The sequence below is a fragment of the Bos taurus genome, chromosome 7, assembly GCF_002263795.3.
Source record: "Bos taurus isolate L1 Dominette 01449 registration number 42190680 breed Hereford chromosome 7, ARS-UCD2.0, whole genome shotgun sequence".
Taxonomy (NCBI): Eukaryota; Metazoa; Chordata; class Mammalia; order Artiodactyla; family Bovidae; genus Bos; species Bos taurus.
Window position 1 is genome coordinate 57,904,039 of NC_037334.1, and position 13,286 is coordinate 57,917,324.

The 13,286-nt window shown below is 43.4% G+C and overlaps 1 protein-coding gene across 14 annotated transcripts in view; it reads right to left on the reverse strand.

The window, feature by feature from the left end:
- The window catches only part of PPP2R2B (protein phosphatase 2 regulatory subunit Bbeta), a 509,482-nt gene that overhangs the window by 107,839 nt on the left and 388,357 nt on the right, over positions 1 to 13,286 (reverse strand). For all 14 annotated transcript variants that reach the window (NR_073586.1, NM_001272085.1, XM_059888050.1 and 11 more), the window contains one exon: positions 10,850 to 10,962. Coding sequence is in view for 12 of the 14 variants with exons in the window: in NM_001272085.1 (NP_001259014.1) it covers positions 10,850 to 10,962 (113 nt within the window). In the remaining 2 variants the exon portion in view is untranslated. The remainder of the gene's footprint in view (positions 1 to 10,849; positions 10,963 to 13,286) is intronic.

Below are 13,286 nucleotides of genomic sequence, written 5' to 3' on the forward strand. Positions count from 1 at the left end.
CAAACCACAAAGTGAAGTCTAGAAAAATTAAAAATGGGTAGGGGAAGACTGTATCTGTGTCCTAAGAGGCCTCTGTTGTCAAAGTGTAAGCCCAAAATGAAAACCTAAGGTGCTGATGGTGATCCTGCCTCAACCAATAATTTGCCCCGCCATGGGCCTGGGATTACCCATTCTCCCGGAGTGAGCATCACCACAGTTATCACAGGGGCAGCAAGAGAGCACAGAGGTTGTGTCTAGACAGAATGCATCTGATCCTCAGTTCTGCCTCCCAGAGCCTCCCAGTTCTTCCTCTTTTCTTGTGGAGATAATCACATCCAGGTTATCAGAAACAGGGAACTAACAGTGCATGTCCTGCTTGACTCCCAAGATCCTTGGAGCATTAAATGATTACCGTTTCCCGCCACTGCCTGCCCACCGCCCAGCATGAAAGACGCATCCTGCAAACTCTTTCCTAGTCTTACCCCTCTGTTCTTCCTCTGAACGACCATGGTGATCTCCTGTGCTTTTCTCTGGATGCTTACCTGATTTGGTGTTTCTCAAAGTCTGACCCAGGGATCACCTGTATCAGAATCCCCTGGGGGTGGTTTCTAGGAGGGAGCTGGTCAGTAACAACATTGGGTACGACTCAGACCTTTGTCCTTTGAGCGGCTCCATCTTGACAACTGAACTCGCACAGTGTGATAACCTAGTGATTGCACTGTTTTCATCAGTCACATTTTTACAAATAGGTAGACTCATTTATCGGAGAAGGTGATGGCACCCCACTCCAGTACTCTTGCCTGGAAAATCCCAAGGATGGAGGAGCCTGGTAGGCTGCAGTCCATGGGGTCGCGAAGAGTTGGACATGACTGAGCAACTTCCCTTTCTCCCTTTCCCTTTCAGACCTTTGTAACCAGAATTCCTAGTGCTGAGGCCAGTGACTGTGTTCTAAAATATATATACAAGTGACTGAGGGGCACTGTGCTTTGAAATCCACTGCTTGAAGTGATTTCAGGTTGTAGCCATCTGTAATGCTCCCCTCCTTGCCCGTGGATGGCAGCGTGCTTCACTCATCTTTGTAAGACCCACTTTGTAGTACGTACTTCATACAGTGCCTGGTGCATAGTAGGCACTCAATAAGTAGGATAACAAGATGAAAAGTCCTACGTGTCGATGTTATTATTCTCACTGTCGTCTAGATCAAGAACCACGCAATAAATAGTTCTGTATGATGGTGATTGGGCAGGAGCCATGGGATCAGACAGACCTGGGCTCTTTTCTGGGTTTTGCCACCTATCATCTATGAGGCCGATGCTTATCTCCCTGATCTCCTCTTTACACATCTATAAAATGGGCATGATGCATAAGCCACAGGACTGTGATGATGAACAAACTGTAAAATGTACATAAAACTGCTCAATGCAGAGTCTATCACTAGTAAGGGCTGAATCAACGCAGCTGCTTTTATTAGTAAGCTTAAACCAGTGGTTTGTTTAATCATTTCCCTAAAAAGCAGACCAGGCAGTTTAACTAGTTGCTTCACCAAAATGATCACTTTTGGGAAAAAAGTGTGTTTAGCCAACCTGTCGAATCCCATGACCTATTAGCAATAATCCTGAAGATTCAGAATTCAGAGCTGGTGAATCCCCACGTCTATTTGCCATGGTGCCTTAGACTATGGCTAGGAGGGTGTCTAAATTGCTACCAATGGGATGTGCAAACATCAAGGTCATTTCAGGTGGAAAATGTTAGTCCAGTAAAGTCACACAAATGTGTGTGTCCTTTCTTTAGCAAGTGGTATAGGGAAAGCTGGACTGCTGCTACTGCTGCTAAGTCACTTCAGTCGTGTCCGACTCTGTGCGACCCCAAAGACGACAGCCCATCAGGCTCCACCTTCCCTGGGATTCTCCAGGCAAGAACACTGGAGTGGGTTGCCATTTCCTTCTCCAATGTGTGAAAGTGAAGTCGCTCAGTCTTCAACTTAGCGACCCCATGGACTGCAGCCTACAGGCTCCTCTGTCCATGGGATTTTCCAGGCAAGAGCTGGACAGCTGCATGTAAATCAATAAAGTTAGAATACATAAAGTTAGAATACACCCTCTTGCCATACACAAAAATAAACTCAAAATGGCTTAAAGACATGATACCATAAAACTCCTAGAAGAGATCAGAGGCAAAACATTCTTTGGCATCTTTGGCATAAATCATACCGATGTTTTCTGAGGTCAGTCTCTCAAGGCAACAAAAACAAAAATAAATGGGACCAAATTAAGCATATATATACAAGCTTTTACATAGCAAAGGAAACCATAAACAAAACAAAAAGACAAACTTACAGAAAGGGACAAAATATTTGCAAATGATGGAACTGACCAGGGCTTAATTTCCAAAATATACAAACAGCTCATACAGCTCAACAACAAAAAATCAAACAACCCAATCCAAAAATGGGCAGAAGACCGAAATAGACATTTCTCTCAAGAAGAAATATGGATGGCCAATAGGCACATAAAAAGATGCTCAATGTCTTTAATTATTAGAGAAATGAAAATGACAACTATAATAAGGTCTATCCCACATAGGTCAGAAAGGCCATCATCAAAAAATCTACAAATAATAAATGCTGAAGAGGGGGTGGAGAAAAGAGAACCCTCTTACACTGTTGGTGGGAATGTAAATTGATATAACACTTATGGAAAACAGTATGGAGGTCCAGTAAAAAACTAAAAATAGGACTACCATATGACCCAGCAAGCCCATGCCTGGGCATATACCTGGAGAAAACCATAATTCAAAAGACACATGCATCCCAGTGTTTACTGAAGCACTATTTATAATAGCCAGGGCATGGAAGCAACCTAAGTATCCATCAACAGAGGAATGAATAAAGAAGATATATATGTATATGTATATACACAATGTGGAGAAGGAAATGGCAACCCACTCCAGTATTCTTGCCTAGAGAATCCTGTGGACAGAGGAGCCTGGTGGGCTGCTGGTCATAGGGTCACATAGAGTCGGACACAACTGAAGTGACTTAGCATGCATGCATGCATTGGAGAAGGAAATGGCAACCCACTCCAGTATTCTCATCTGGAGAATCCCAGGGACAGAGGAGCCTGGTGGGCCGCCATCTACAGGGTCGCATAGAGTCGGACACGACTGAAGTGACTTAGCAGCAGTGGCAGCATATACACAATGGAATATAACATATACACACAATGGTACACACACACACACACACACACGCACACACACAATGGAATATTACTCAGCCATAAAAAGGAATAAACTGTGTCATTTGCAGAGCCATAGAGGGACCTAGAGAGTGTTATATAGAGCGAAGTAAGTCAGAAAAATAAATATCGTGTGTTAACACATATATTGGAATCTAGAAAAAAAAGTACAGATAAACCTATTGGCAAAAGAAATAGAGACATAGACACAGAGAACAAACACATGGACATTTGATAGGGAAAGGAGATTGATAAATTAGAAGATTGGGATCGACATACATACACTACTATATATAAAATAGATAACTAATGAGAACCTATTGTTTAGCACAGGGGGAAAAAAGGTACTATCTGTAGGACAAATATTAAATTAACCTTAAAAATGTATTTCAATATACAGTTCAGTTCATTTCAGTCGCTCAGTTGTGTCCGACTCTTTGCGACGCCATGAATTGCAGCATGCCAGGCTTCCCTGTCCATCACCAACTCCTGGAGTTCACCCAGACTCACGTCCATCGAATCAGTGATGCCATCCAGCCATCTCATCCTCTGTCGTCCCCTTCTCCTCCTGCCCCCAATCCCTCCCAGCATCAGTGTCTTTTCCAAGGAATCAACTCTTCACATGAGGTGGCCAAAGTACTGGAGTTTCAGCTTTAGCATCAGTCCTTCCAAAAAACAACTAGGACTGATCTCCTTTAGAATGGACTGGTTGGGTCTCCTTGCAGTCCAAGGGACTCTCAAGAGTCTTCTCCAACACCACAGTTCAAAAGAATAAATATACAGTAAGTGCAGACAAATATTGTTTGAATCCACTTATACGAGGTATGGATGGAATAGAATATTAGTCATGAAAAAGAACAAAATAATGCCATTTGCAGCAACATGGATGTATCTAGAGACTATGTGAAGTAAATCAGAAAGAGAAAGATGAATACCACATGATATCACTTACATATAGAATCTAAAATATGACACATATGAACCTATCTATGAAAAAGAAATGACGTAGAGAACAGATTGGTGGTTGCTAAGGGTAGAGGTTTGGGGGACAGCTGCAGTGGGAGGTGGGTTAGCAGATGTAAGCTTTTATATATGGAATGGATAAACAGCAAGGTCCTATTGTATAGCACAGAGAACTATACTCAATATCCTATGATAGACCATAATGGGAAAGAATATAGAAAAAAGAACGTATATATAACTGAATCACTTTGTTGTTCAGCAGTAACTAATACAACATTGTAAATCAGATATATTCAATAAAAAATTAAAGAATGTGTGCATCCTGAACTGACAGAACTAGTCACGAGCAGAAGGCACATGTGTAAAAACATGATATAATTAACTTTTATTCTAAAAAATAGCGCATCTATTGTATGCTCACCTTTCGGCAGAAAAGCCTTTGCAGCCATCACCCTTGCCCTCCACTTCCCCCAAAATGTAGCTCATACATTAAGAAAGCTTTGCCAAAGAATTTCAAGAGTCCCAAATAATGAAATCCCCCTGCTCTGAAACCATGAATTAGTATTTTCTTAGGATGCAGCTGTAGGGAATCATAATGAAAAGCATCAGATTTGGGGTCAGATGGACTGGGTTCAAATCCCAGCGCCACCACTTTCTATCCTTGAGATTTTGAGCAAACATTTACTGAGTACCCAGCATGTGCCTGAGCTACAGGAGAGAAGACGTGTCGTTCCTGCTTTCATGGAGCGTACGTTTTAGGGAAGTGGGAGGGGAGGCCCACAGTGGACAAATGATACACCTGGCCAGGAAAAACGCTAAGACTAAAGGGGCAGTGGTTTTGGTGGGAATGTAAATTGGTACAGCCACCTATAGAAGACAGAATGGAGGTTCCTTACAGAACTAAAAATAGAAATGCTATATGATTCTGCAATCCCAGTCCTGGGCACATATCCATACAAAACTGTAATTCAAAAAGATATATGCACTGCAGACTCCTTTTTTAAAAACACTTATTCTATTAAGGCACTTGTTTATCTTTATTGATGCACAGCTAATTTACTATGTGTTGGTTTCTGCTGCGCAGCAAGGTGATTCAGTTATACATACTATACATTTTTTTGTATTCTTTTCCATCATGGTTTTTCAGAGGGTACTGAGTACAGCTCCCTGTGCTATTATATAGTAGGACCTTGTTGTTTTACCCCTTACTTTTTGAAGTAGTATTTCCACACCCATGGGTCTTCTGTCTGCTTTCTAGGGCTCAACACTGAAACCTTCTCATAGGCTACAAGAACTTCAGTGCTACTGTGCTTATCTAAACTCTACCCAGCCTCCAGAAGTTAACATAATATTATAATATTCACAATAAGAGAGAATTATAAGAAGAAACAAAGAAAAAAGGGGCAGGGTAAGAATACTGAGAGTGAATGGGAAGATGTGAGTGTGCTGTTTTTCTTACAGAATTCTAGGACAGTTTCTCTGAGAAGGTGGCACTTGAGCAGAGAAATGAAGGAGTGAGGCTCTGGATGATCCAGAAAGGATAACAGAACCTACTGAGAGAGACGCTGTTAGGACAAGATGATACAAGGATATATGATCCACCATCTGGCCTGTAGTAAGCACACAATGAATGTGGCTATTATTATTATTATTATTAGCTATAAGGAATATCCATTAGAAAGCATGAGTTCCTTACATCCCCTTCATTTTGCAGGGGGCTGGTTATGGCAAGTCACAGATTGGGAGCCCACACCTTCCAGACTTAATATTTATATCATAACTGGTTCAAAAGCACATTTCCACCTGGCCTGAGTTTCCTCAGCAGCTGAGCCTAATGAGGGAAATAATAACTCCAGGTTCATCCTGCACGGACACATGCGCTAAGTGCGATTTCTCACCACCCAGCTCCCCTCCTGGGCTAATTAAATTACTTCAACTGTGAGTTTCTGTTGCCAAGAAAGGGCCTCCTAGCTGTGGGCTTTGGGAAGTTGAAAAGAAGGGCATGGAGACTCCTGCTAACTAGAACTATGTAAGACCTCAAGGTGAGGTCAGAGGTCTGGAAATGTGTGTGCATGTGCGGATGAGAGAGGAGAAAGGGAGAGAGAGACACACACACACAATAACAGCACTGATTATTAAGCAAACCACTTAAAGGCCCAGTGTCCGTGTCCAAGTTGAAGAGTCATAGCTCCTGATCTTTAGTCCCAGCTTGGAAGTACCCAGGTGACAGACACTGGGTAAGTCATTTCCCTCTCTGAGGCAGCATCAGGTTTAAGGGTTCAGGGTCCTGTAGATCAGGGTTTGATGCTTAGCCTTGCCTGGTCTCGGACGTCTTACTGAAACTCTGTGAAGCTCACAGGTCCAACGGAATTTAACAGTGAACTGTACCTCATGAAGTAGCCAATGCAGATACAGTGTGCAACATGGCATACAGTCAGTGCACAAGAAATACTAGCTCCCAGCATCTCCACCTGCCAAATACCAGTCCTGCCTTCCCCACTGACTGGTCTGAAGATGAATCAGGGAATTAGGTAAACAATTTGTGATAAAAATGGTATTTTACAGCTTATAAGGTGTTATTATTAAACTCTCATCATGATTATTACTTTGAATGTTATAATACTTAGAAGGAGATACAGGGTTCATAGAAGTGCTTCTCATAGTCTCTGTGGGTAATGAGTGAGTGGATTTGAAAGGTTATCTTGCGTGAAAAAAGGAAAAAAAAAAATAACCACACTCGTACTTTGAAAAGCTGAGCCTCCCAGCACTGAAACATAGCAGGTTCATTACTCAGTGAGGATTAATTAGCTGTCGGGTATTATTAAATATTCTCACTCTCAAAATCCACGTAGAACTGGAAACTATGAAAGTGAACGAGAGGTAATCACAGGACAGGGAAGGGGAAAAAAAGCCACAATTGCTGGCAATGCAAATTTCAAGAGCAGAGCATGTTAGTAAATTATGGTCTGATTAATATCACATCAGCTTATTCTCTGTTTGGAGTTACTGTTCTGAAACAATGGTTTTCAGGGTTGCCTGGTGTTTCTTCTTCTACCACTGGAATCAGAGAGAAAGAAGGCTGGCCTTTTCAGTGTTTGCACTGAAAGAATGCCGGAGTGTGGATATTTACACTGAAATGAGGATACTGGAAAGCCTAGGAAGGTAGACGAGAGTTTTACAATATGATAATGAATGCATTTCATGAATTGGTATATTAACTGTTGAGATGATCGAAAAGTAACAGAGGCTCATAAAAAACTAAAGCCTGGAAGAGCCTTAGAGATGCTAGAAGTCCAGGGATAACAGATCCCTTTGTCTCAATCACCAGGGGCTCATGATAAAAATACTAATCCCTCTGGACCCCTCAATTTGCTGCAGAGGATCACTGGGACTGAGTCCTGGGAATCTCCATTTATAACTGGCTCCATTTATAATGGTTGCAAGACCACTGCCGTTGTGCAGTCCTCTGTTCAGTAGCTTAGAAACTAAGTGTGGAGAGAAGAAATGTGATTCATTGGCCCAGGGTAGTTCACCGGCCCACAGAGAGTTAATAAGACACAAGAACCAGAACTGGGGTTTTCTAAGTCCCAGCCACCTGTCAGGGTCTCATTCCATGTTTGATATGTATAAATCCACTTTATAACATTGCTGTGTCATTCTGGGGACAATCTCTGTGCAAGTGAAATTTACAGAGTCATTCTCTCCTCTTTATCATGGGAATGGAATTCTCCTAGAGGCTAAACAGATGTATGAAATCTCACTGGATGCATGGATAGCTGGAATCCATAGTGGAGCCTGGAGGCGGCACCTGAGAAACTCCATCCACAAAGTGAACAAGGGCAAGGTAACATCTGGGCAGAAGTTCACATTATAAACTCCCCAGTGGCCCCCTGATCCATTTCCCGCATAGGACTGCAAAGTCCTGAGGGGTGAAATGCTGTCTTACTCTTTCTGTATCACCAGCACTGTGCTTGCCACTTAGTAAACATCAGTCAATACCTTAAGCAGTGATGACAACAGTATAAAAATTATACGAAAAGGAAAATAGGAATTTTCTCAAACATGTAGACGACCTACTATCACTAGGGGGTAATGAGTTCAGTTCAGTCGCCCAGTCATGTTCGACTCTTTGCGACCCCATGAATCGCAGTACACCAGGCCTCCCTGTCCATCACCAACTCCCAGAGTCCACCCAAACCCATGTCCATTGAGTCAGTGATGCCATCCAACAATCTCATCATCTATTGTCCCCTTCTCCTCCTGCCCTCAATCTTTCCCAGCATCAGGGTCTTTTCAAATGAGTCAGCTCTCCGCATCAGGTGGCCAAAGTATTGGAGTTTCAGCTTCAACATCAGTCCCTCTAAAGAACACCCAGGATTGATCTCCTTTAGGATGGACTGGTTAGATCTCCTTGCAGTCCAAGGGACTCTCATGAGTCTTTTACAACACCACAGTTCAAAAGCATCAATTCTTCAGCTCTCAGCTTTCTTTACAGTCCAACTCTCACATCCATACATGACCACTGGAAAAACCATAGCCTTGACTAGATGGACCTTTGTTGGCAAAGTAATGTCTCTGCTTTTTAATATGCTGTCTAGGTTGGTCATAACCTTCCTTCCAAGGAGCAAGCGTCTTTTAATTTCATGGCTGCAGTCACCATCTGCAGTGATTTTGGAGCCCATGAAAATGCTGCTGATGAGAGCAATACTAAACCATCAATACTGAATCCTCACAACAATCCCAGGAAGTAGTGATCATCCCTCGTCCCTGTTGTGCAGATATGATATGGCAGGCACGAGGTGCTTAAGTCATGTGTCCAAGGCCCCAGCCAGAGAGGAATGGAGCCAGAATTCTATCTCAGGACAGACCAACTCAATGTTCATACTCTTCACTACTCTGCCTTTGGGTCTCCAAAACCTCTGAGCAGTTAGAGCATTGACCCAGTCTGATAAGGTGGATGTCCATGGCCATTCTCCATGTTGAAGGCACAGGCAGACAGGAGGAAACAGTTTGTTGGCCCAGAATGTTTCTGGCCCACCAATGTTTGTTGGCCCAGAAGAAGCTCAATGGCAGAGCAGGTATCAACCACTACTGCATACACATGCAACAGCCCAGGTCTATAGGCAGCAAAGAGTCTGTGCTCAAAAAGCATTTGCTGAATAACAGATGAGCAAGTGAATGAATGAATGAACAAACCAACAAGCCACATAATCATGGAACTCAGTGATCATTCAGTTCCCACATCTGTCTCTAAACACAGGGAAACACCTCTTTTTCCCACAAGTACTTCTGTGTCTGGGCTTCCTATGTGGATCATTGGTAAAGAATCTGTGTGCCAATGCAGGAGACATGGCTTTGACCCTTGGGTCGCGAAGATCCCCTGGAGAAGGGAATGGCAACCCACTCCAGTATTCTTCCCTGGAAAATTCCATGGGCAGAGGAGCCTGGCAGTCTACAGTCCATGGAGTTGCAAAAAGAGTTGGACATGAATTAGCTACTAAACAACAACTTCTACATCTCTTTTCCTAGGTTTTGGTCTTTAGTACAGCTGCTGGCATCTGAAAGCACATATTTTACCCAATTCAGGAAGTTGCCTGGAGCCAGGGCTGGTCTCAAAACCTGCCTGCTATAACATTCACATTGAGCACTCCAAAACTAAAGTCATCACCCAGTCCTAAATCATTTTACTCTTTATCTAAAGGGCCATCCTTTAAAAGTCAGCTTTTAGAAATCCGTTTCTAACACCATTTCCCTGCCAGACCTATCCTGGTCTCCCAGAACCAAACATAACTTCTTTCTCCTTTGATCAAACTGCAGCTCTGACTCTCACTGCATTTATCTCACTCTGTGTAGTGTTATAAATATTTACATATTAGTCCTACACATCCTCTCTTCTTACCAGACTGTGCACATCTGAATGGCAGGGAGGAAGCTACCTAGACTAAGAATAGAGATCATTTCTGGAGTACCAGCCATGGAGTAAGGGCTTTCCATCCATACTGCATTTTAGCCTTAGAAGTCCACACACGGTGAGGCACTAGGCTCACTGTTTTACAGACAGAGAGACGAAAAATAACTTGCATGACTGAAGTCCAGAAAGAGAATGTGACAGGAAATGCTACTTAATACTCTGCAATGGGCTGTATGAGCAAATAATCTAAAAAAAGGATGGATATATGTATAACAGATTCACTTTGCTGTACACTTGAAGCTAACACAACATTGTAAGTCAATTATACTCCAATAAAAATTAAACAAAAAATGAAAAAGGAACGTGACTATGTATGTGGCAGAATTCAAATCCAGGCCTGTGCCTGTTTGATTTAAAAGTTCATGTCCTGCATCACAAGATTCCAACTTCCCATATGAGTAGTCCCATCCCTGTACCTTGAAGATGCTCAAGACGCTTTTGATGAAGGGAGCAGGCTGAGGTCCTGTGGGCAAGGCCTTGGTGACAAAAGGAAATGTGTGGCCTTATAGTCATCACAGTATGGTGCCTTCTTGCTCCTTCATCTGCCACCAGAGACTCATGTAGCCTGGGCTCCTGCCTGATCTCCCTCCCTCACCCCTGAGACTCGTAACCTTCAATAGCAGCCAGTGTGTGGCCAGACTTCCCCTGACCCTTCCCCTGACCCTGGTTGCCAAGGAAACTGAAATACAGCTGTGCTCACCCGCAAGGTGGTGATGGTGGCAGGATCTCGCAGCCGGCCCTCCTCATCTTTCAGATTGTAGCCTTCTGGCCTCTTATCACGCTCGCTGACTTTCCACAGCTTCACAGTTTTATCTGTGGAGCAAACCACAATGACAGTGAGAGTAAGCTCATAAAGAAGTCTATTGTTTTTTTTTTTTTTTTTTGCAGGATGGGGGTGGGGGTGGTGGGGCAGGGAAAAGTGGAGGTCAGTGGACGGGACTGCTATGGAAGCTGGCTCATGTCAAGGACTACAGTGTGCACATCTCAAGGTCTTTGAGGGCAGAGTTCATGCTTCCAAAGAAATCCATTTATTGTGCTAAGCGAAATGGCTTCCCTGACAATGGACTGTTAAAGCTATAGCTTACACATTAATTGGGTTCATTCAATAAAAATATGCCCTGAACCTTAAATAAGAGTAGCCACAACATGTATAGAATTAAAGATACAACCATGTTCGCACTTGCCATGGAGAATTTATTCAGTGTTCACAATAACCCTGAGACGTAAGTCCAATGATTGCATCCCCCCTCACTAACACTGTCCCTAGCATGACCCAAAAGGCCCTCCATGACCTGCACCCTAGGGCCTCACGCTGTATGGCCTCACTGTCCACCCTACTCCCTGCCACCTCTTGTATTTCTGCCACCTGGCTTCCTTACAGCTCCCTGTATGGGCTAACCCTACTCCTGCCTTTTGCACTAGCTTTTGCACTAGCTGTGCCTTCTGCCAGGAAAGCCCTTTACCCTCTTTTCACAAGATTTGTTCCTTCACTTTGCTCTGTTTATGTCCCAACTTCAGAGGAGCCTTTCCTAATTAACCTACAGAAAGATGTTTCCCTCACCATTCTCCATCCCCTCTTCCTAGTTTATTTTTCTTCAGAGTACACTTTACTACCTAGCAACTTCGTTATCCTGCCTTCCTCACTAGAACATAAAATCATCGAAGATAGGGATTCAGTCTGTCATGTTCCTAAGTACACCTTCAAGCACCTATGACGGTTGTCATTCAGTTGCTCAGTTATGTCTGACTCTGCAACCCTATAGACTGCAGCACGCCAGGCTTCCCTGTCCTTCACTATCTCCCGGAGTTTGCTCAAACTCGTGTCCATTAAGCTGGTGATGCCATCCAACCATCTTGGATGTTCAACAAATATGGGGTGGATGAATGAATGCATCTCATGTATACAGTGCATCTTGCTAGCAGTACTCAGGGAAGTAACATGAGAAGGAGATTCATCTGAATGCTTTCCTCTTGCAGTCTCTCTTCTGAGTCCCCTGCTGGAAGTGACTTTTCTCACCTTTATACTGTCTCAGGACTTTACACCACTTCCTGACCCCTGTCATTCTCTATAGCAAATGAAACAGAGGCGAGGACTTGAATGCTCATGGGAGGTAGTCAGTGCCAGGGGAATGAGTGAAAGTGCTGGAGTCTCAGGGGAGCTGGAGGTGGCACGCCCTATTTGCAGGCCTTCCATTCTATGTTTTTTTTTTTTTTAAGTAGAGTTGACTTACAATGTTGTGTTAGTTTCAGGTGTACAGCACAGTGATTTAGTCATATATATATATTCTTTTACAGATTCTCTTCCCTCATAGGTTATTACAAAATGTTGAGTATAGTTTCCTGTGCTGTACAGTAGGTCCTTGTTTGCTACCCATTTAATATATAGTAGTGTGCATGTGTTAATCCATTTTTTAAGGAAACAGATTTGGGTCAAATAGATCATGCCTGTGACTGCATGCCTTTGTAGGCCTTCCTTATCAGATGCTGCGTTCGCTATCTATTCTCATTTTTCTCCATGATGGCAGATGGCAGGGACTCCATCGCCTCCTCTGTGTCTTGCTCTGTGCTTGCACAGGGTGGCTTTGAAAGCAGACAACCTTGGGCCACATTCCCACTCCAACTCCAGCCACCCTGTGGCCGGGGACTGGGGTCCCCACGCAGTAGGTGCCTAACTGGTCTTGGAGTGACACGCAAATGAGAGTAGCAGACAGGGCAGAGAAAGGGGCCGAACAGCCAGTTCAGTTTGAATTGCAGAAACAGGAGTAATTTTTTAGTATAAGTATGTCCCTAATAGTCCAATCTTACAGACAGAGATACTTAACTTCTCTATGCCTCAGTTTCTTTATTTGTAAACTGGGGAAAGCAAATGTCTTTCTCATGGGACTCTTTGAGGATTAAATGGAAGACTGCATGTAGAGAGTTTAACCCAGTGTTGGGTTTCTAATGGAGAAGGCAATGGCACCCCACTCCAGTACTCTTGCCTGGAAAATCCCATGGATGGAGGAGCCTGGTGGGCTGCAGTCCATGGGGTCGCTAAGAGTCGGACATGACTGAGCGACTAATAATGGCTCACAGATGGCGGCTATTGTTGGCATGAGGAAACTGGGCAACCATTCTGCAATAATAAGATGTTGCTG